At 60.1% G+C, this 24,297-nt stretch overlaps 1 protein-coding gene across 5 annotated transcripts in view; it reads right to left on the minus strand.

Moving 5' to 3' along the window:
* BRD1 (bromodomain containing 1) overlaps positions 1-24,297 on the minus strand; it is a 45,264-nt gene that overhangs the window by 9,162 nt on the left and 11,805 nt on the right. Inside the window, exons 3-9 of one of the 5 annotated variants that reach the window (XR_016216443.1) lie at positions 15,709-15,865; positions 11,312-11,443; positions 10,682-10,810; positions 9,963-10,275; positions 7,251-7,511; positions 1,362-1,672; positions 1,175-1,279 (exon numbers count right to left, since the gene is read on the minus strand). Coding sequence is in view for 4 of the 5 variants with exons in the window: in XM_051839197.2 (XP_051695157.1) it covers positions 1,175-1,672; positions 7,251-7,511; positions 9,963-10,275; positions 10,682-10,810; positions 11,312-11,443; positions 15,709-15,865 (1,490 nt within the window). In the remaining variant the exon portion in view is untranslated. The other 4 variants (XM_051839199.2, XM_051839197.2, XM_089307777.1 and 1 more) reach the window with 4 other exon arrangements.

Below are 24,297 nucleotides of genomic sequence, written 5' to 3' on the forward strand. Positions count from 1 at the left end.
CGGGGAGGCCACTGCCCCCGCCAGCAGCTCTGCGGTGGGGCCCTGCCCTGCACCCCATGCCACGGATAGTCGTGCAGCCCTGAGGACGCGGAGCACCACACGGAGCTCCATGCCCCGTGTGTGGAGCAGAGGCCTGCGGCTGGCCAGCAACATCAGCCAGGGCCTGGTGCCCTGGAGTTCGAAACAAGGTGCCGGGGTCTCTCGCTGGACCTGGCTGAGAGCAGCTGGAGTTGGGGAGAGAAACCCCAGGAGCTGACAAAGCCCCGACACCTGCACCTGTGTCCTCCAAGGCTCCAGGCAGCCCCGTGACTGCCAAACACAAAGGCCTTGCCACATTCCCAAGATGGCACCCTAGTCAATGGCCAGCACGTACGGACACGGACGGAGCCTCTAAACGTTTCTGTAGTTACACGTGCAAAACACTCTTACACAGTAAAATGGAGTTCAGAAGGAATCACCTCCGCTCACAGGAGAAAGCATGCTCTATCCATCCAGTGAAGACCCTCAGGTGGGCACCATGGATGCAGGGGTGGGTGGGCCTGCTCCTTACTACCCAAGGGCACAGCCAGTAGAGAAGGCAGGACGGACAGACAGGAAGGACAAACACCACAGCAACACTCCTGGACGGAGCGGTGAGGACGGGCCCCTGGCACCTCCAAGGCTGTTGTCTGAGGGCCGAGGACAGAGGCGCAGCGGGGGCGTGGGCACACACGGAGCGACTGGGGAGCAGAGCAGCGGCGACACGCGTGCCCGCGGCCAACGAGCAGCACCTGAGCGGCCCTGCGGCCGTCCGAATCCCCACGTGCGTGCTGACGGGGCTGCAGCTACATGGTGTGAGTGGTACACGGGAGGCTCAGGGCCAGGGCTGAGGAGACCCTCCTGGGGGCTGCGAGGGCGGCCGGGCCAGACGCGGCACTCAAGGGCCCCAGTGCGCCTGGTGTGCACACCACCTTCAAGACAAGCAGTCTCCATCCCCAGGAGACGTCACTCCCGTCGCTACACTGCTCAGGGCAGAGCGCAGGGCCAGCGACACGAGGCCGCACCGCAGGGCACCCTCGGACCCAGGGTTTAGGACCTTCGGGAAGAAAACGGCATGGTTTGTTCTGCAAAGGACCACAGTGCTGCCCGAAGCACAGCCCCTGCGGGCGCGGTGCCACCAGCCCACGGCGCTTACCTGTGTCCAGGCGCTTTCCCGGGGACTCCTGCTCCACCTCGGAGTCTCCGCATGTGCTCCGCGACCTTTTCCTTGGCTGCAGTAGAGTCTCCAACCTCGGAAGGACTACAGACAAAAAGGTTTTGGTCCCTAGCTGAGGAGAAGTTGGCTGGGTTTCAGTGTTCTTGGCAGACTTTGGGGGGCTTACACTTTTCGATTTGCAGAAGAGAACAGAGGTGCGTCTGTTTACATCGCTTGATGGCTCCGCCACCGCGGAGGCCGCCGCCGCCGGCACATCGCCACTACTGGCGAGGGTGGGCTCTGGAGGGTGTCCGCTCACCAGTGCGCTCTGAGTGCAAGTGCTATGTGAGGCATTATCAAATGTGACTCTTTTGAATAGTTTACTCTGCTCGGGGTTGAGTTCTACTGGTTTGAGGGTTGGTGGTTCTGAATTAGTCTCCGAGTTTGAAGGAAGAGGTAATGCATCTGATGGTTCAAGTTTAGGGGGAGATTTATCTCCTGAAAAAATTATAAATAAAGTGATTTTTGAAAACTGAAGATTATAAAATCTATCATAAAACTTACTATAAATGTGAGTCCACCAAAACACTACTTCAGTTAAGGAAACAAAGCATCCCACATAACCGACTGTGAAGCGGGAGGCCGCCCTGGGCCGGCCACGCTGTGAGCGCCTCCCTGGCGCCACGGCATGGTGTGGCACCGGGCTGCGAGACCGTCTCATGCACACAACAGTCCGCACAGCCCTCTAGCTCACGCAGTTTCTACAATCAACAACTCACTTACCTTGAAGAAGAAAACACCTCACCCCACCAAGGGGACCTCAAACGGGCCTCCCGGACTCTACCCCGGGCCCCAGGTCAGCTTCTGACCGGAGCGTCCCCAGGAAGACAGGCTCAGTCACCTCGGCACAGACGAGGTTAAAATTTACCCACAGAAAATCGGGGTGTTCGCAAACGACACGGCACAGGCATCCTTGGTGCAGCCTGGGGCGGCCGACAGCCCGGCACAAGGCCACGCCACAAGGCCACGCCACAAGGCCACGCCACGCCGCGCTACGGCTGAGCTCCCTTCCAAACAGGACTGGCTTTGGCCACAGGAAGCATGGCGTGAAACCCAGAGTAACCCTTCAATGACCTAAGCCGTGCGCCGTGCCTGTGGCCACTGGGCACGTTTCTTGTTTTATTAAACCTCACGCTTCCTGAAAACCACAGGACGTCTGCAAGGCTGATGTTTAAATACAGACGTCCCTGTGAAAACGAGAAGCTGCACACTCGCTCAGGCAGGCCTCTGAGCACCCAGTTAACTCGGAGCCGACACTCCGGGAACAGGACGGCAAACTTCCTTCCAGCGACGTAAAGGAGCGGCGCAGCCCGGTCAGGGCAGCTGGGGGCTCGCTCTCCGCGAGCAGCCGCACCGCCGCTCTGGGCTGAAAGGCACCGTCTCCAGCCACTGCTCAGCGCGTAACAGAGCAGTCACGGCCGGGTCACACTCCCGGGACAGGTGTGACGGCCACAAACAGCCTTTTGTTCAATAAGGCCTTTCATAAACGTTGTAAATGGGACACAGACAGCACTGAGGCCCCGGTCCAGGCTCCGCCAAGGATGCCCTCACAGTCTCCCATCCACCCTGTCCTTGGAGGCCAAGGGGCACTTCAAACCTCATTTCCTGCCTCCGGCTCAGTGTTTGGACTACCCACCCTGCCTGGGCAGCAGAGCCCAGGGTGGACAGGCCCCTGCCCAGCTCAGGTGCTCCCGCCAGGCTGGCAAGGCACCACTGCGCTGGGGACTCTTCCCCACAGCACCACCACACCGGGGCAGGCTCTTCTGGTCACCGTGTGCGGCCCACGTTCCCAGCTGCTGCCACAGAACTCCCCAGACAGGCTCCCCACACACTGACAGGGGGATGTCCAGACACCCCAGTGCAACCCCCACAGGCCATCATCCTGAACCTCGGCCTCCCCATCCCTTGCTAGGGGCTGTGAGGAGTGCAGACCCCTCCCCTACCAGAACAGCCTCTGCCACCCACACAGCAGCAGGCCCCTCAGTCCCCAGAGCGCAGCCTGACTGGAGCTAATCACACCATGGAAATGCTTCTGAAAAGCTTACGGGGACTAGGGGACTCGACGCAGACTCAGAGAGAGGGAGCAGCCAGGATCCGGGGCCACTGCTGGCGCACAGCAGGTTCACTGCCACCGGCAACGCCGGCTGCTCCCCTTCCCACCCAGCTCTGCTGTGGCCTGGGGAAGCAGTGGAGACGGCCCAAGTCCTTGGGCCCCTGTACCCACGTGGGAGACCTGGAGGGAGCTCCTGGCTCCTGGCCATAGCAGTCATTTGGGGAGTGAATCGGTGAATGAAAGATCTCTCTCTCTCTCTCTCTCTCTCTCTCTCTCTCTTTTTCTAACTCTGCCTTTCAAATAAATCAATCTTTAAAAAGAAAGGAAAGAAGGTAGGTCAGTAGGTGAGTGAGGCTCCTAAAATTCCACTCACTGGAACTTATCACAAACACAAAACAGCAAAGCAGCCACCCGCAGTGTTTCGCACAGGATGTCGGATCTGCACCACGAGGCGCTGGCCACGTGCCAGGTCACCGAGTTCCTGGGACATCACAAGGTGGCGTGTGGGGACACCTGGACCCCGAGAGCAGGATGACACTCCTCCCTCCTCGGCACGGGGTTTAAACAAATGCTCCTCGTCCAGCAGTGCCCCTGCCTGCCAGGCGTGCAGGGTACAACGCAGGCAGGCCTCAGGGGCCGGGGCACAGCGGCACTGGAGGCTGCACTGACCGAGGGGACCCTGGAGCCCGGCCTGACCGAGGGGACCCTGGAGCCTGGCATCCCCACCGACCTAACACGCACGGTGCTACCTGCCCTCACCACTGACCCCTGGTGCCGCCTGAAGCCACAGTCAAAATGAAGACTGAGACCCCCAGAGCTCCAAGTGCACTCACAGGGCTTAGCAAGCTCCACTAGGTGCAGCCCGCCCCGGCCACAAGCCATCCCTCCTTCAGGTGCCGGGGACTCGGCCTGTCCCAGTCTCATCAAGTGCAGCACACGCGCATGCACGTGGCCCTGTGCGCTGTGCACCTGGTACAGAACAATCCGTGCCTTCAGCTGTGCACAGCACGGGCTACAGCGGAGCACGCCAGGGCACCGCTCAGGGGCTCGTGTCCTCGCCAGCATGCGTGGCCACTCTGGAGGGCCCTGCCTCCCGCGCCTCGCCTCGCCTCGCCTCACCACAGACTTCCAGGTGTCCTCTGTCCCCTCCCCCGCTGGCTAAAAAGCACAAGGCCTTTTCCTGACCCCCGCGCTTCAACACGCAGGTGTGCCATCGCACGCCACCCCAGGCCGCTTCCCTGAGCCCACTGCCTGTGCTTTCCCTCAACCCCAAGCCACAAAGCAGCAGACCCGGCCTCTGGAGGAGCAGCTGGCTCCTGCAGGGGTGGGGATGCAGAGCGACACTCCCCGGGGTGGGGAGCGCGCTCCGACAGAACTGAAAAGGCAACCGCAGCTTTGCGTGGAAGAGCAGCCCTGCAGCCCAGAGTCTGAGGGTGGGCCTGCTCGCTGTGCTGAGGACGAATAATCCACAAAGCACAGAGCGGTGTGCCAGAAGGGGGCCAGGGACCAAGGACCATCCACGGTGTGAGGTGGCATGAGCAGGGAACAGGACTCCGTAACGGGTCACACAAAAGCTAAGCCCACGGAACAGGCAGTGACACCACCCTGGACTTGGCAGGCCACAGAGGGGACAGCTCGGCCCACCAGAGACCCAGTGAACCCTTCAGACACGCAGAGGAGGGCATCGCGGCTTGCAGGGCAAAATCAGGCACAGTGTTGCCCTCGGGCGAAGCCTCCGTGGTACGGGCCTCCTGCCACGTGCAGCACCAGGAAACTTCTAAAGCCTGGCTCTGCCGCTACGGGAACTCAGAGCAACCAGAACCAGAACAAAGACAGCACACGACGAGAAAGCGTAAGCAGGAATTCTGAGCCACGGCGCCGGCACTGTGGTACAACGGGTTAAGCCACAGCCTGCAGCACCGGCATCCTATATGGGCAATGGTTCAAGTCTCTGCTGCTCCACTTCTCATCCAGCTCTCTGCTGTTGGCCTGGGAGAGGAGTGGAGGACAGCCCAAGTGCTTAGGCCCCTGCACCTATGTGGGAGACCTGGAAGAAGCTTCTGGCCTTTTGAGGAGTGAACTATCAGAGAGAAGATACCCTCCCCCCCAACCCCCTCCCTCCCTCCCTCCCTCTCTTGTATTCTTTTTAAAGAATACATCTTTAAAAAACAATAATTTAAAGGGGCCAGCGCTTTGGCATAGTGGGTAAAGCCACCGCCTGCAGTGCCAGCATCCCATACGGGTGCCTGTTCACGTCTCGGCTGCTCCACTCCCGATCCAGCTCTCTGCTATGGCCTGGGAAAGCAGCAGAAGATGGCCCAAGTCCTTGGGCTCCTGTACCCCTGTGGGAGACCCGGAGGAAGCTCCTGGCTCCTGGCTTTGGATTGGCGTAGCTCCAGCCATTGCGGTCATCTGGGGAGTGAACCAACGGATGGAAGACCTCTCTCTCTCTGCCTCTCCTCTCTCTGTGTAACTCTGAATTTCAAAGTAAAAAAATCTTTAAAAAATAATAATTACAATTTAAAAAGAAGAAATTGAGGGCAGTGCTGCGGCACAGGTTAAGCCTCCACCTACAGTGCCAACCTCCCGTACGGGCTCCAGTTGGAGTCCCGGCTGTTCCACTTGTGATCGCGTTCCCTGTTAACGCACCGGGGAAAGCAGCCCCTGACCCACGTGGGAGACCTGGATGGAGCTCCTGATTCCTGACTTTGACCTGGCCCAGTCCCAGCCATTTGGGGAGTGAAACAGTGCCTCTCCTGGTCTCCCATGGGGTGCAGGGCCCAAGGACCTGGGCCATCCTCCACTGCCCTCCCGGGCCACAGCAGAGAGCTGGACTGGAAGAGGAGCAACCGGGACAGAATCCAGCGCCCCGACCGGGACTAGAACCCGGGGTGCCGACGCCGCAGGTGGAGGATTAGCCTAGCGAGCTGCGGCGCCGGCAGGAGGTAATTTTCTAAAAGAAAACATGTGTAGTCTCCCCTGGTGAGAGGAGCGTGAGGGGCCTGAGGAGGAGCACCCACAGCGCTACAGTGTGCTACATCCAGAGACAGGGCAGCTCAGCACCTGCCCATGGGGCCCGGCTGAGGGCGGGGCACGCAGGTGAGCGTGTCCACGCAGGCAGGAGGCAGCACCAACAGGGACGCCCAGCACGCTGTGCCTGCTGGCACCGTTCTGACGTAGCAGCAACCTGCAGAACGATTATCTGTCTCGTTTTAACGTCTGCTGTTCTCACGTGAGGATGCCAGGAGAACACTCGGGCCTACAGCACAGGCTGCCGGCAGGGGCAGGGGCAGGGCCTGTCCACGTGCCGTCCACGTAACCAGCAGGTGCTGCCTCTGCCGAGAGGCCGGTGCAGAACGGGAGCGGCTTCCTCCCGCTTGCCCACACTCGCTGCGGCTCACCAACCGGACGGCCACCGCCAGGGCCAGCCTCTGCCTGGACTCTGCTGCTCTCCTACCGACAGACGGCTTCTGCATCTATCTGTGAAAACAGCCCCGCTACCCGGCTCCTTCCTGGGCGTTCTTCACCTACCAAGATGCCACCTCCACCAGCCGCCGCGACGGCAACGGCGAGGACACCGCTGGAGAGGCACCAGGCCGGGCCCACCGAGCACGAGGAAGCAGTGACTCGGTGACAACAGCGCCTCCCAAAGCCTGCGTCACAAAACACGACACCGCGTCCTACTCATCTCAGGCTACAGCGCAACACGAGCTCAGAGCCACGCGCACAGCGGTGTGCAGACAGCTGGAATCGGGGAGACCCTGACTGTGCGGCCTACACGCTGTGAACAGCTCAGGGCTACGCAGCAGACCGCCCGAATGCGCAGTCTTGTTGTAGAGTAACACACACCGACAGAATGTCCAGCAACTGAGGGCTGCGTGAAGGTCAGGGCACACACGCCGGAGGCCCCCAGAGCACCGCCCGGCCCCGAGCGCGCGCACGGCCACACCGCCTTGGGCTTACCTTCCTCCCCAGGCTCCAGCCCTGGGGCAGCGCCGTCCTCTCCAAAGCCCCCAGCACCGGGCCCCGCCGGCGGGGGCTGAGCCTGCTGCTGGCTCAGCTTGTTCCGAAGGGCAGCGATCTCTTTCTTCAGCAGCTTCGCCCGTTTGCTCCGCGAGCCGCTGGACTTCATGGCGCAGGTGAGGTCCAGCTTGTCCAGCAGCTCCCGGAGCTGCTCCTCCAGGCCCATGTGGGCCCTGCTGGCCGGGTCCAGCAACCTGTCCACTGAGTCAAAGACACACCTGTCAGTCAGCAGACACGCACCTGGGAACCTCTCCTGTTCGTCTGCTCTCCTTCAGCTGCTGGCCCACTCCCCGTGTCCACTCCCACAACCTCAGTGCTGCTCTCCCACGGGGTGGCAGGAGCCGGGCACTGAGCAGTCACCTGTGCCCCCACGTGTCACGGCAGGAAACTGGGCTGCAAGCAGACGCCAGGACTCATGCCAGGCACTCTGACGTGGGACGCTGGCACCCCGAGCGGCGGCCTAGCACGCCGCCCCACACACCTCACCACTCGACCACCTTCTGAGTCTCCCCTGGTCAAGGAGCCAACGGCCCTGCCCACTGGAGGCCTTCAAGGACACCTGAATCCAGGAGGTTCAGGGCCACTGCCGCAGGACATCAAACTGCCCCTCGGAGACTGCCTACTCCCGCAGCCAAGACCACACACTGCAGAGCGGCTGCAGCAGAGGTGACGCGTGTGAACAAGCCAGCGAGGTGCCCCACGCAGGCAGCCCGACGGAGAGAGCCGGCAGAGGTGCGTGCCGCGCCCACAGACCAACAGAAACCTCGGCCGGCGTGCTGGCTCAGCGCTCCGTGCACAGCACGGACGGCACCCAGGCTCAAGCCTTCAGCTCTGGGTCTCTGGTGACTATGAAAACCACTGAATTCCAGGCATACTTATGACCGAAGTCTCTACCATCTCATTTTCAATGAAACATCACCACTTAAAAAACGCAAAGTACTTCAGTGAGCAATGACCAAGAAAAGAAACTACTCCTTCGAGCTATCCGAAAATAAAAGCAGGAACAAGAGACAGGAAACAGGGCTCGGGACGAGAGCAGAGCAAGACGGGCCAGAGACGCAGGAGCCGCCTGGCCAGGGTCCGGCACTGCCCCCGGCGCCAGTCTCCCCCACGGAGCGAGCAAGGCTCAAGGAGCAGCAGACAACCAAACGTCCTGAAGCACAGGGACCCCCGGCTCGTGCCCACGCCACCGTTTCAAACGCAGCTTCACAAACGACGCCCAGTGTTTCCGCACCAAGCCGTGTCTGCTGAGACTCACAGAAGGGGCTCCTGGTTCTGTCCCTTTTGTCAACAGGACATGCGGGTCTCCCTCCGCGCACCACAGCAGAGGTCAGGGGCTCAGGACAGGGGCAGGGGCCGCTGGGTGGGCTCAGCGCTGGCGCAGCTTCGCAGCAGCACCCACAGCGAGTGGCGCTGGCTCGCCGGCCCGGCTCGAAGGCCCTGACCCTCTCATCAGCACAGAGAGTGGCGCTGGCTCGCCGGCCCGGCCCGAACGCCCTCTCTCATCAGCACAGAGAGTGGCGCTGGCTCGCCGGCCCGGCCCGAACGCCCTGACTCTCTCATCAGCACGACGCCTGGTGCTGTGCAGCCCCTTCTCGACAGGCAGCAGCACTCTATGTTCAAGGACGGTCAAGCGGTGAGTATGAGAGGCCCAATGGGGGGCGCTGCCCAGGGCTGAGGACTCTGCAGGCTGTGCGAGAGCAATGGAACCCCAAAGCCCCGGCGCTACTCAGGGCTCCCTGCTTTAAGGGCAGGCAGCCATCAACCCCCTGGGACAGATGTAGGGGCCAAGCCACATGGGGATGGCTCAGGGGGTACCACAGCCTCGCAGTGACCGCTCTGCCGGTGCTTGCTAAGAGCCCAAGTTCTGGCTGTGAGCCTATGTCTCTCTCTGGTTTTCCCAAGACACATCACTCTGACACACAGCCAACGCGCTGCCATCTGCAAAGAGATGCACAACACATCCTGCACACCCCTGACACCTGCAGGCCAGCGACAGCCCAGCAGCAGCAGAGCCCACAGAGCCACGGGCAGGGAACAGCCAGGACACACCGGAAGGCAGAGGACCCCAGGCCACACAGCTGGCCAGTGACTCGTCAGGACAAAGGACAGGGCAAGAGAGCAGGCACAGGGCCTGAGTAAGTGGGCCACACACACACGGCGGTCACTGTCACTGGAAAACCGTGCTTGGAGGTGCTCCGTGGGCTCTCCCGGATGCTCACCCACTCAAGTCAGCACACGCGTGGGCTCAGCAGGAGGGACAGCCCTGGTTCCCAAGGACGCATGTGAGCGAGAACATGGCAGTCTCGGGTGCACTGCCCTGAGTCCAGGACGGTACAAGCCACCAAGAGAGGGCCAGAGTCCCTGTTTCTGTTCATTGTAAAACTCAGCTGCCAAGAGCCTGCCCCAAGCTGCAAGACACCTCAGAAGTCAACCAAGGCCTGTCCCAGGCACGGAGCCTGCACCACGGACACGCGGGCTGCCCAGTCTCCCAAGGGGCTCCACACGGAGGACACAGAGAGCACGGCAAACAGAAGGAACGCACGGGCAGACACACATCCTCCGGCCCTGCGGCGCGGTCCCCAGTGACGTCGGCACAGCCTGCGGAGAGCATCCTCCCGCCTCCTCCCGCACATGGGGCCCGGTTCTTACCGTCTTCCCAGGAGAAAGGCCGCCGAGGGGCCGCCACGGGCCGCTCGGGCAGGTGCATCCCTGAGGCCTCCTCCAAGCCGATGCTGTCCACCTCACGCCGGGCCTGCCTGAGCACAGCACCTCCCTGATCGCGCAGCCTCACCGCGGCTCTATAGAACACGGTGTCCTTGGCATTGTACTTCAGGCAGTTATCTACAATGAGATTAAAATCCTCCTCAAACTCATGGAGGCTTTGATACCCTTGAGCTTCTAACCGTTTCCTCATTGTGGCAAAGTCCATGGGATGTTTAATGTGATCCAAATAATCTGGCACCTAATTTTAGGGAGGAAAAATAATCATTTACAAACTAACAGAGGATTCCTTCTTTGTTTTTTATCATTCTGTATAACCAACAAGCCCCTCCCCCTCCACACACAGCACAACGCCCCTCACACAGCTAACGAGCCGCAGCACTGAGCCAACCAGACTCCAGCCACAGGCCCCTGGGGACCCTCCTGCCCCACCTGCCCCGAGCAGGTGCACGGCTGGCGGAGGGCCCCAAGGGCACCCACCACACTTTCAATTTCTTACAACAAAATGCCTCTGCTTCCATGATTAAAAACACATGTGAAGTACACATGGCAATTAAGAACAGAGGTGAGCACCTCCACCTGGTTAACCCCTACTAAGCAAACAGCCACGCCACACGGGAGACACGAGAGGCGCACGTGGCACTCACCTCCTTCAGACTCACGGGCTGGGCGAAGATCCTGGCAGGGTCCTTGTGCTGCAGCTGGTCCAGCACGGAGCGCAGCAGCACGGTCAGCGGCGTCAGCCGCAGCTCCATGGCCATCTGCTCCACCTTCACCTGCGGGGACAGCACGGTCAGGGCGGGGCCGGTGGGGCGGGGCCCGGGTGTGGGGGCGGGGACAGCACGGTCAGGGCGGGGCCCACGTGGGCGGGCGGGGCCCAGGTGTGCGGGCGGGGCCCGGGTGTGCAGGGCGCGGGCCGGCGGGCCGGGCCCGGGTGTGCAGGGCGCGGGCCGGCGGGCCGGGCCCAGGTGTGCGGGCCGGGCCCAGGTGTGCGGGCGGGGCCCAGGTGTGCGGGCCGGGCCCAGGTGTGCGTGCGCGGGCCGGCGGGGCGGGGCCCGGGTATGCGGGCAGGGCCCGGATGTGCAGGGCGTGGGCCGGCGGGGCGGGGCCCGGGTGTGCGGCGGGGCCGGGTGTGCGGGCGGGGCCGGCGGGGCGGGGCCCGGGTGTGCGGGCGGGGCCCGGGTGTGCGGGCTGGGCCGGCGGGGCGGGGCCCGGGTGTGCGGGCGGGGCCGGCGGGGCGGGGCCCGGGTGTGCGGGCCGGGCGCCCCAAGGCCCACCTGCTCGCGCTTGAGCTTCTCCCGCTTGCGCAGCAGCTCGATCAGCAGGCGCGCGCGCTCCAGGTCGTGCCGCAGCCGCTGCCAGTACTTGAGCTTCTCTTTGGCGGCTTTCACCTCTTCGTCGTTTTCTCTCTGAGAAAGGAATCAAGGCTGTCAGTCGGAACCAAGAGCTCTTCCCTCCACAGGCCTCCACGCCACACAGGCGAACGCCAGGCCATCCGCAGCACACGGTCCCTCCCTGGCGAGAGGCCCTGGACGGCACCAGGGCGGAAACCCGAGGAGGAGGGGGGAGCCCCTCCCAGACTGACCCCCAGGAAAGCCGGAGGTGGGGCAGCGGCCGGGAAGAACCCGAGCGTGCAGAAGGCGCCAGGTGGAGCGCGTTCTGGCCGACGCAGGGCCTGACGGGCTCTCACCCCGGTGCAGGGCACAGCACTGCCTGCTGGGCGTGCAGCCCCACATGAGCCCCGGCGCGTCTGAAGCCCTGAAGGACAGGACAGCGCCCAGGACAGCACGTGCCCTGCCTGTCCCCGCACCGGCATCATCAGAAGAAAAGCAGAGGTCGCTTTCCAAAACCACGACGCGGACAATGGCAGCCAGCAGGCCACAGTCTGCCTGGTCACGTGAGGGTCCTCCTGGGGCGGGGGGGCGGCAGCGCCCGCAGACAGGAGCCCACGAGCTGTGCGGAAGTCCCGGCTCCACGACCACACCCTCAACACTTCCCCGCTCACACTTCCTCTCTCACTGCCCAGTCCTCGTGCACCTCCATGCAGTCAGTGCCCAAAGCCAACCCCCAGCCCTCTGCGTGGGGGACAAGGCACAGGGCAGGGCCCCTCCAGCTGCAGAGCCACGCCTGACTCGGGGTGCCTGAGGACTCCCTGATGCAACCGGGCAGGGAGGCACACTTAAGGTGAGCAAGCGGACTGGTCAGGAGCCTGGCCCCGCCCCGTGCCCTCAGTTCCTGGCACCTGAAACCCCCTTCTCTCTGGACTGCTGCGCCCCTCAGAGGAAGCCACCAAGGCTCAGAAAGCGGAGTACCCTGGGCCAGGGGCTGCCCAGAACCAGCTCCCTGGAGCCAAGAACATGAGCAGGTGCAGAGGAGGAGGCCAGGGTCAGGCTGCGTCCTAGAGCTGCGGAGAGCTCTCAGGCAGCACAGGCCCTACCGCGTGAGTGAAGCCAGGGGATCACAAAGGTAGCTACAGAAAGCTAACTCCCCAGGGGCACCTGAGAACACCCTGCCCTCAGCTGGAGGGAGGCTCCCGAAAACATCAGAGGCCGTGTGGCCCGGCGACCTGGCCAGGCATCTGCACAGTGCTCCCTGGCCTGCTCTCCATCGCCTGACTCAGTCATGGCAGAGCAGGGCAGCATGGAGGGCCGGCACTGTGCCCACCAACAGCTGCAAGAAGGAAGGACCCTGTGCCACAGGCACCCACCTACTCAGAAACACCCAAGTCTCCTTGCTCTGCTTGGAATCCATCTGTTTCCTACATAAAAATCCATTCTGAGGGCTGGCGCTGTGGCACAGTGGGTTAAGCCTCCACCTGCAGCACCAGCAACCCACACTGGCACTGGTTCGAGTCCCAGCTGTTCCAGTTCCGATCCAGCTCCCTGTTAATGGCCTGGGAAACAGCGGAAGATGATCAGGTCCTGGGGCCCCTGCACCCGCATGGGAGTTCTGGGAGAAGCTCCTGGCTCCTGATCAGCCCAGCTCCGGCCACTGCAGCCATTTGGGAAATGGGAATGAACCAGCGGAGAGAAGACCTCTCTCTGTTAACTCTGCCTCTGAAATAAATAAATAAATCTCTTCTGGAAGATCCAGAGCAGGACAGAAGTGAAGTGGCTCCCGCAAGGAGACCCGCATGCTGCGAGCAGGGAGCACAGGCCAGATGACCGGCGCCACCGTCAGCCCAGCCACCCAGGCCCGCGGAGCCCTGCGTGCCACTGTGGGCAGGTGGCCATCTCGCCTCCCTGTGTCCCCAGAAGGTTAGCACAGGAGGACCCTGCCTGTCTGCTCCCCAGCGTGGCTGAGATCAGACTCCCAAACGCACAGAATTACATTCTAACATCAGGTGCTATTTACTTCCAAAACCCCCAAAACACACCAAGCCTTAAACACCCGTGTGCACCGTTTCAGAAACCCACTGCCCAGGGCAGGGCAGTCCCCACCCCAACCCCTCGCCTGCTCCAGACACAGCCATTGCTTCGGCGGCCTCTGCAGCAGACCCAAGTCACTCCACCCGGAGGCCCCCATCAGCCCAATGCTGTGTTGCTAGTGTTACAGACACAAACCCATGCAGGGCGGCCCTCTGGCCCTGACCATGGTCCGCCTGTGGCTGACCTGTGGGTGACCGCCCAGCCTCACAGCCCTGCTGACAGGGTGGGTGCCCATCCAGACGACGGCTAGAGCAGCTGGGCTGGGTCTGTCGCTCCTTATGGCCCCTCTGCCACAGGCCTCTCCCTTCACTGCAGAGCTCCAGGGCGCGGGAAGCTCCGGAGGTGGCCCTCGTGGCCACATCAACATTCTGGTTTTTGTTTCAAGTGAGAGACAGAGACCACCCAGTGCTCTGGGAGCTCAGCAGGGGTCTGAGGGCTCCAGGCTGAGAGCCCCTCCAGGTGTCCCCCGTGGGTGGCAGGAACCCAGAGCACAGCAGCAGGCAGCAGAGAGGCTGGGTCAGGACTGTGTCTTAACCACGAGCCCAACGCCAACCCCAGCAGTCTGTTTTTAGAGAATCTGCCGGTATCTGCTCCTTCGTGGTTCACGCCGTGGCTTCAGGAGAGTCCCCTGCAGCCCGACACGAGATCAGAGGTCTGCACTCGCAGCTTCCTCCCACTGCAACCCTGTTTCTCCTCCACCACCAGAGCAAAGACAGGCCTTGATCCTGCCCGACCCAGCGGGCCCACGGCCTCCAGGCACCAGCTCAGCGGCATCGGGCGCCTAACTGGGCTGACCTGGGCCTGCACCTGTGAGCGCAGCCCTTGGACCACACCTCCACACACTGCGGTTCCCCTGGGACCTGAGTTCCTGGTTCCACCTCACACTCAGGAGGCAGCACACGGTTCTGCCACACCTCCCGGTCTCCTCCAGGCCACGGATGGTCATTCCTCACAAAACACAGCTGGCACCGATGCCAGCGTGCACTCTGGGTAATGTGCACCAGAACCATCTTTCTTTTCACTTTCTTCTGTGACTTAATACAGAAGCCAACTTGTACTTTTTTAAGTTCATTCTTTCAGAATCGTTTTATAGTATCAGATGGCTCCATAAACCCAAATCAACCACTAAATGATAAGAGGATTTTTTTTTTTTTTTTTGACAGGCAGAGTTAGTGAGAGAGAGAGACAGAGAGAAAGGTCTTCCTTCCGTTGGTTCACTCCCCAAATGGCCACCACAGCCGGCGCTGCACCCATCCGAAGCCAGGAGCCAGGTGCTTCCTCCTGGTCTCCCATGGGGTGCAGGGCCCAAGCACTTGGGCCATCCTCCACTGCCCTCCCGGGCCACAGCAGAGAGCTGGACTGGAAGAGGGGCAACCCAGACAGAATCCAGCGCCCCAACCGGGACTAGAACCGGGGTACCGGTGCCGCAGGCGGAGGATTAGCCAAGTGAGCCGCGGTGCCAGCCGATAAGAGGATTTTTGAGATTTGTTCTTTTAAAAAAAGAAAATTCTCTTTGCCTGCCTGGCCTCTCTCGAGTGCTTCCCCAGGCCCTGTGGCCACGCTAATTCAGCCTCGGAGCAGGGCCCTGCAGAGCCAGCACTCCGTGCTCACACGCAGACCCTGGCCCCTAGGCCGGCTCTCATCAGACCTCCCCTCCTGCTGCCCCACTTCAGTGTCAGACAGCCAAGACAGCCGCAGCTTCCCAAGCCTCCCCCGCCCCGAGAGCTCACAGAGCGTTGCCACACAGGGCAACAGGAACCCCAGGATGCACCCCCACAGCAGCCCAGGGCACATGGAGGAGGAGTCGGGACGGGGGTGAGCGCCACCCCGGCTGCAGCAGCCCAGGGCACATGGGGGAGGAGTCAGGACGGGGGTGAGCGCCACCCCGGCTGCAGCAGCCCAGGGCACATGGAGGAGGAGTCGGGGGCGGGGGTAAGCACCACCCCAGCTGCAGCAGCCCAGGGCACATGGAGGAGAAGTCGGGGGTGGGGGTGAGCACCACCCCGGCTGCAGCAGCCCAGGGCACATGGAGGAGGAGTCGGGGGTGGGGGTGAGCGCCACCCCGGCTGCAGCAGCCCAGGGCACATGGAGGAGGAGTCGGGGGTGGGGGTGAGCGCCACCCCGGCTGCAGCAGCCCAGGGCACATGGAGGAGGAGTCGGGGGTGGGGGTGAGCGCCACCCCGGCTGCAGCAGGGGTCTGCAGGGGCCGCACCTGGCTGGGGGTCAGGGGCAGGAGACACACGTACCTGCTGTGTGCTTCTCTGGGACTGCAGGCTGGACTGGAGCCTCCGCAGCAAGGGGGCGCCGTTCCTAGACAGCCTTTTGAGCAGCCAGTAGCTGTGGGCTCGCTCCACAAACTGCTTCTTCCGCTGAATGGCCACCTGGTTTGCAATCCTGTTCAGTCTACAACACAGAAAACTCAGAGTGTGGCTCGGAAGCAGCACGTGGGACACAGCATGGAAACAAGACGGGACGGCGCACACGCTACTGCTCGCGACTCCTCCTGCTCCCGGTGCCACGGGAGCAAAGCTCACGGCTCCAACTACTCAAGACTTCCTTCGCTTCTGACTCACCGCAACAGGTACCAGATGAAGCGTCCTGACGCCTCTGTGTCCCTCTCGGTACACACATGCTGGCAAGGTGGCGCAGCTCAGCCCCCGTGGCTGCTGGTGCCGGGCGGGACGAAGACGGCAGCTGCCGGTCGGCACTGGAACGGCGGTCTCCCCAAGAAACCTCGCCCACCAGCTACCGCAGAAGCCCAGCGGCAAAGCTACGAGGCCGCCAAGCAGCCAGAGCCGCCCCACCTCGTCAGGCCCCTGCCCACGGGGGAAATCAAAACACAAAAACCCAGCTCGTCAGCTGCCTCGCAAGGCCACTCAACTAGCAAAGCCAGCTGCACACAAACACAACGGGCGCCTCGCGTGCAGCGAACACCAGCGTTTCAGCTCAGAAACCGAGGAATCTGAAGATCACGTTCGTAAAAGAACCTAGGTCAGGTTTCACAGAACGATCACGGATCAGGCAGAAGCCCTCGAACTGCGTGCTCAGCTGCAAATCCCAACGCTGCCCTGGCTGAGGTCTGCAGAGGCACGGGGGCCCTGCCTCAACACGGCCACCCCGGAGGGCAGCTCCACACCAAGCCCTGCTGGGGCTCTGCAAGGGCAGGACACTGGCTCTGGACCAACGAGGAGGCACCAGGTGCTCCAGGGCACCCACACGCTGCCCACTGACTCCGGACCAACGAGGTGGCACCAGGTGCTCCAGGGCACCCACACGCTGCCCACCCAGGTGCAGCGGAAGGGCGGCAATCACTGGGGGACACGCGGGACCTGACCACAGCCCACAGGAGGCTCCACTCGCGCAGCTGGGCTGCACTGGCCATGGTCACCTCGTGGCTGCAGTACGCTGCACAGCGCAGTGCATTTCAACAGACCGCAGAGGTTTTCAGACAAACACTCAGGGCTACTTTGATGACCGGACAAGGCAACACACAGGAGCATTTTTTCTATTAACAATCTGAATGTCCAAAGAAATGCTGGTAGGCGATTTACTTCTAAAGATTCACAGCTCATAAAATAAGCCACGGATTCTGGAAGCCGCGAGCAGCAAGGCTTTGATAAGACACACTTAGAGCGAGCCCTCAGGCTGCCCCAGGATGGGCGGGACGGCGGGTGCCACTGCCTGGAGGAGGACACAGCCCGGAGGAGCAGGCTCCCAAAGTCACCAAGCCACTGCCTCAGACCTGCAGCCTCCAGCCATTCACCCCAAGTGCAGGGCAGAACAAGCTAGCCCCATGCCACAAGCACACAATCCGCACAGGCCCAGCCACGTACAAGCTCTGGAAGGCAAAGAGAGGAACCCCAAGAAGAGGTGTCAAGCACAAGGCACACGACGTGCTTGTGGACAAAGGCAGAGGCAAGCCAGGCCCCAAGGTCAGGACAGCACCTGCTCCAGCATGTGGGAGGCGTCAGAGGGGCTGGATGCTGGCAGAGGCCCGTCCTTTGACATGGATGGTGACCATGGTGATTACAAGCACACCTACAATAATAACACTTCTGAATGTTTGTTTTACTCTACTTGAGAGGCAGAGAGACGTAGACAGACAGTGTACCGACTGCACATGCTACAATGACAGGCACATGCTATAACCAACAGGCACATGCCATCACTATGTACATGTCATTACTGACTATGCACACGCTATCAGACTATGCACACGCTGTCACAGACTATGCACATGGTACCACTGACTATGCACACGCCTTCACTGACTATGTACACGCTGTAAACTGACTATGCACACACTGTCACAGACTATGCACACGCTATCACTGACTGTAAACTGACTATACACATGCTGCCACAGACTATTCACACTGTCACCAACTATGCACACGGTACCACTGACTATACACATGCTGCCACAGACTATTCACACTGTCACAGACTATTCACACTGTCACAGACTATGCACACACTGTCACCAACTACGCACATGCCGTCACCGACTATGCACACGGTACCACTGACTATGCACACGTTGTCAGACTATGCACACGCTGTCACAGACTATGCACACACTGTCACAGACTATGCACACGCTGTCACTGACTGTAAACTGACTATACACATGCTGCCACAGACTATTCACACTGTCACTGACTATGCACACGCCGTCACACTATGCACACGGTACCGACTATGCACACGCCATCACCAACTATGCACACTCCGTCACAGACTATGCACACGCCGTCACCGACTACGCACACGCCGTCACTGACAGGGCACTCAAGGCCTCCCCTGTTCACCTGCTGCACAAGGTATTTTCCCCCGAAAACCAACAAACACAACTGACGCAGACATGACAAGCTCAGTGCATAGATTCCGGCAATGCATCAGAAACACAGCCAGGGTGGCTGACAGAACCAGGCCATCAACCTTCCACAGGCACGGGCTACCCCGTGAGCTTCTAGGACAGTCGGGGACTGAGCTGGAAGGCAGCTGACACACCACAAGGCAGGAGGTCTTCTTGTTTTGTTTTGAAAGATTTTATGTGGCCGGCGCCGCGGCTCACTAGGCTAATCCTCCGCCTAGCGGCGCCGGCACACCGGGTTCTAGTCCCGGTCGGGGCACCGGATTCTGTCCCGGTTGCCCCTCTTCCAGGCCAGCTCTCCGCTGTGGCCAGGGAGTGCAGTGGAGGATGGCCCAAGTGCTTGGGCCCTGCACCCCATGGGAGACCAGGAAAAGCACCTGGCTCCTGGCTCCTGCCATCGGATCAGCGCGGTGCGCCGGCCGCAGCGCGCCGGCCGCGGCGGCCATTGGAGGGTGAACCAACGGCAAAGGAAGACCTTTCTCTCTGTCTCTCTCTCTCACTGTCCACTCTGCCTGTCAAAAATAAAATAAATAAATAAATAAATAAATAAATAAAAAGATTTTATGTGATTATCTGAGAGAGAGTGAGTTTCAGACAGAGAGAGGGAGAGACAGAGACAAAGGTCCTCTATCCACTGGGTCACTCCCCAAGTGGCTGCAACGGCCAGAACTGGGCCAGTCCAAGCAGAAGCCTCTCCCCAGTTTCCCATGGGAATGCCAGGCCCAAGACCTTGGCCGTCTTCCACTGCTTTCCCAGGTGCATTAGCAGGAAGCTGGATCAAAGTGGAGCAGCAGGACATGAACTGGCGCCCGTATGGGATGCCGGCGCCACAGGCAGAGGCTGAGCCCACTACGCCACAGTGCCAGCCCAGCTGCTTTTCAAGGTTACCTTGGAGACCCATGAAAGCAAAAGATTTTGAAGAACTGAGAATTAGGAAAGTGGAATAGAGAAAGCAGAGCAGCTCCTGACGGAAGACCTGAGCCCCCACCCCTACCCGACACTGGAGTTCAGCAAACAAGCCCCAGATCAGAGAACCCAGAGAGTCCCTGGAGGCGGCAGTGGGAGGAGCCCACTCAGGGGAGGCGGGGGAACTTGAGACCTCCCTCGGGTTTCTCACGCGGTCCAGTACCCAGGCTGGCCCATCGCCACGTGAACATGAGAACCTCCACAGTGCGAACACAGGCGCGCGGGCTGTAAGATGTCTTAGTATTGTCAGGGAGAGAACACAAACCAAAGCGATTAGTGTTCCACACAATCCCAATCAAAATCTCAATTAATTTTTTTGTGCAAAAACAAAAAAAGCCATCCAGAAAGTCAGATGGAATCTCAAGGGACCCAAGCAGCCAAAACAGTGTTGAAAAAGAACAAAGCTGCAGGTCTCACCCCTGCCACTTCCAGAAGCGACTACAAGGCTCACACAGTCATCAAACCAGTGCAAGGACAGACCACAGGACCAATGAAAAGCACTCCACAGTTCCAAAAAGTAAAACTGTTTGTTAAGTCAAAACGTATAGTCTGAGATGACTAAGATATAAAAGCACAAATTGCAACATATATGAGAATGATGAAACCGGTCAGACCACGACCAAAGGACAACTGAAGCGCAAGGACAAAGGTTGCCCGAGACGCACTAAGACCCTGGGGAGAAGTCAGGAAAAGGAAAACGCGACTGAAACAGGAAATAAGGACACAAGAGGAACTCCAGGGAGACCAAACTTCTTTGAATACTAACAAATTCTGCTACACACCAGGCTGAGAGAGGAGCTGGCACTGCGGCACAGCAGACGACACCGCCACCTGTGACCCGGCATCCCATCTAAGTGCCGGTTTGAGTCCCGGCTGTTCCATTTCCAATCCAGCTCTCTGCTAATGTGCCTGGGAAGGCAATGGAAAGGGCCCAAGTCCTTGGGTTCCTGCCAACCAAGGGAGAGACCCAATGCAGTTCCAGGCTTGTGTCTTCAGCCTAGCCACCACAGTCCTCTGGAGAGTAAACTGGTGGACAGATCGGTCTCTGACTCTCCTCTAACTCTGCCTTTCAAATAAATCGTAAAAAGAAACCAGACACGATGACTACAGGATTCAAGCAGAGAACCCAGTCAGTAACACCCACCCATCCGAGGCACAGGGTGGCAGAACCGGTCCAAGCGGACAGGGACCTGGCTGAGAAGATCACAGGGCAGACGAGCTGGTTGAACCAGCCTCCCCCAAACCAGCCACCCACAGGGGAGACACAGCTGCAGGGAGCGCCAAGGACGCCATGAGAATGGAGAACCAACACAAACAGCCACTCAGAGTGAGAAAATAAAAGCCCCGGCATACCCAGCAGCCAGGGTCTACACCTGGGCCCTCAGCCACTGCGTCCCCAGGCATTAGCAGGAAGCTGACCCAGAAGCAAAGCAGGGGCCAAGGCTGCGTAGTAGTGAGTAGAGCCGCCGCCTGCAACACTGGCATCCCACTTGGGCACAGGTTTGAGTCCTGGCTGCTCCAGTTTCAATCCAGCTTCCTCCCTGGAAAAGCAGTGAAAGATGGTCCAAGTGCCAGAAGCTCCTGGCTCCTGGTTTCCATCTGGCACAGCCCTGGCTGTTTCAGTCATTCGGGAAGTGAACCAGCAGGCGGACGATTTTCTCGCCACCTCCCACCAACTCTGCCTTTCAAATAAATTTTTTTTTTTAAGATTTATTTATTTACTTGAGAGACAGAGTTACAGAGAGAGGGAGAGACAGAGAGAGAGGTGTTCCATCTGCCAGTTTATTCCCCAAATGGCCACAATGGCTGGAGCTGAGCTAATTCAAAACCAGGAGCCAGGAGCTTCCTCCAGGTCTCCCACATGGGTACAGGGGCCCAACCACTTGGGCCATCTTCTGCCGCTTTCCCAGGGCATCAGCAGGGAGCTGGATCAAAAGAGGAGCAGCCGGGGTCGGCGCTGTGGTGCAGCTGGTTAACGTCCTAGCCTGAAGCACCTGCATCCCATATGGGCTCTGGTTCAAGTCCCGGCTGCTCCACTTCCTATCCAGCTCTCTGCTATGGCCTGGGATGGCAATAGAGGATGACCCAAGTCCTTGGGCCCCTGTACCCATGTGGGAGATCCGGAGGAAGCTCCTGGCTTCGGATTGGCACAGCTCCAGCCACTGCGGTCATCTGGAGAGTGAACCAGAGGATGGAAGACCTCTCTCTCTCTCTGTTTCCACCTCTCTCTGTAACTCCTTCAAAAAAAAAAAAAAAAAAAATCTTAAAAAAAAAAAAAAAGGAGAGGACCAGCACTATGGTGCAGCAAGTATAGCCGTCACCTGCAACACCAACATCCCATGTGGGTGCAGGTTCAAATCCCGGCTGCTCCACTTCTAATCCAGCTCCCTATTAATGCTCCTGGGAAAGCAACAGAAGATGGCCCAAGTCCTTGGGCCCCTGCATCCATGTAGGAGACCTAAAAGAAGTTCCACTCCTGGCTTCCACCTGGCCCAGCCACAGCCACTGCAGCCATTTGGGGATGGAAGATCTCATTCTCTCCCTTTCAAATAAATAACCTTTAAAATACATATATTCAAAAAAAAAAAAAAAAAAAAAAACAGCCACAGCAGAGCAGCCAGCACTCCGATGGAATCCCAGTACCACAGGAGAGCAGCTTACCAGGTCATACACACCACCAGCCGGCCCCTAAAACTTCCTCTATAAAAATCATATCATAAAAAATAGAAAATAAATGCCACTGAAAAACATTTGTGCCTCCACGTGCATAGACACTGGACACTCGCTCACCCTAGTGTCCCTACTGGACAGCACAACCTCAGGAAACAACCCCTCTTTTCCACTGCACCGAACCACTCTCCAGGGCCTGGCTGACACAGAGCCCAGTCTGGAGCAATCTTCCCTTCAGGTCAGCAAGGCGAATCCTTCTAGCATCAGAAGCCTTTAGCTGCCTGTCCAAGTGGACTGCTGGCGTGCACTGGACCACACTCGCGTCTGGTCAACACAGCCGTGTCGGCACAGGACGGCGACGTCTGCAACTGTGAGGGAACCAGCAGGGGGTCGCCGAAGGCAACTGAGGAGCTGAGGGCTCCTCGGTGGTGCCAGTCCAATTCCACCGTAGATGACACTGACGTGAGGGGGACAAACCACTGCCCCAAGTACCCCTGACCTCCTGTGTCCTGCTGTGGTGGGTGACTTTCAACCAGGACTTCCCAGTCCACCTGATGACAGACAGGCCAGCACCAAGCTGGGAAGGCAGGAGGCAGACACTCAACTTCCGGTGTCCGGTGACAGGGACCCAGGGCCTCGAGGGCCCCCAAGACCACCCGTCAGATGCCAGGAGTCACACAGCAGTGTCACCGTCGAGGGCGGTGGATGTCAGCACGCCTCCAGGGAGACACACACAGCATACCTTCAGTGAGCCACTGGGAACACCAGACAAGCCCACAATGAAGAACATTCTAGCAAAAAGGGGGAGGCAAGAAGGCTGCCTCCTTCAAAAGTCAGTGTCACAGGAAAGTCCAGACCCAAGGAGGTGCCCAGACACAATGGCCACGGGCAGCAGGAGACCTTGGACGGGGCTTTCACCCTGAACAGGGACCAGGTCCCTGAGCAGGTCAGGCATGCAGGGCACACAAGCTGGACACAAAGCCAGCGATGGGCAGGTCTCTGTGGCAAGCACCTGAGCTGCCCACCACTTCGCAGACCTGAAGCTGTTTCCAGGTAGACAAACAGCGGCTGTGAGGGTGTCCTGCTGCCTTCACCTGTGCCTGCCCACCCCGCTGTTAGCCCGGGCAACACCCCGCTGGGAGCAGCGGCAGGACTGTGGCAATCACCTGTTCCCAGCAGCAGTGAAGAAAACTCCAAGTACATTTGCGACCTTATCCATGCCAAAAAGTGAGTATGATCACGTGAGCAGCTGTGGTCAGGCGGTTACACCGGTGAGAACCTCTGCCTGCCCAGGATGCAACGCGGGCAAGGCCCAGGCACCAAGCGCCTGCAGCCTGCACAACTCAGCAAGAGGGACGCCAGAGAGGAGATGGGGGGAGGAGGGGAAGACTCAAGAGGGCAGAAGCCCAGCAGGGCGGGCCAGGTGTTCAAGTGACAGCACGCCGGTGGGACGCAGAGCCACAGAGCCAACAGCAGAGCTGACGAGCAGGAAGACACGGCCTGAGCACCCAGACGCCTCCCAGCACCGTTTTAGCTGCTTCAACTCCCTTCAACACAAACCTGCCCACCAGACGCGGCGTCCTCCACCTCCCCAGAGGACAGCCCTCCGGGCTGCGGACCGAGGCCCCGGTGTGCGTCAGTCGTGCTGAGGTCTCTGCACTCTTCCCAACACCACACTCCGCACTACACTGAAGCAACGGGGCAGAGCAGGGCAAAACCATGCAGATGAGAACAGCACCAACTCCTGCAGGGGTGTGACTGGACAGAGAGCGCTCCTGCAGGGGTGTGACTGGACAGAGAGCGCTCCTGCAGGGGTGTGACTGGACAGAGAGCGCTCCTGCAGGGGTGTGATGTGGACAGAGAGCTCCTGCAGGGGTGTGACCCAGAGAGAGCTCCTGCAGGGGTGTAACTGGACAGAGAGCTCCTGCAGGGGTGTGACCCAGAGAGAGCTCCTGCAGGGGTGTGATGTGGACAGAGAGCTCCTGCAGGGGTGTGACCCAGACAGAGAGCTCCTGCAGGGGTGTGATGTGGACAGAGAGCTCCTGCAGGGGTGTGACACGGACAGAGAGAGCTCCTGCAGGGGTGTGATGTGGACAGAGAGCTCCTGCAGGGGTGTGACCCAGACAGAGAGAGCTCCTGCAGGGGTGTGATGTGGACAGAGAGCTCCTGCAGGGGTGTGACCCAGAGAGAGCTCCTGCAGGGGTGTGACTGGACAGAGAGTGCTCCTGCAGGGGTGTGACCAGAGAGAGCTCCTGCAGGGGTGGAGAGAGAGCTCCTGCAGGGGTGTGACACGGACAGAGCGCGTTCTGCAGGGGTGTGACCC

Source organism: Oryctolagus cuniculus, chromosome 11 (assembly GCF_051225735.1).
Source record: "Oryctolagus cuniculus isolate XC-2025 breed Fujian yellow rabbit chromosome 11, ASM5122573v1, whole genome shotgun sequence".
Classification (NCBI taxonomy): domain Eukaryota; kingdom Metazoa; phylum Chordata; class Mammalia; order Lagomorpha; family Leporidae; genus Oryctolagus; species Oryctolagus cuniculus.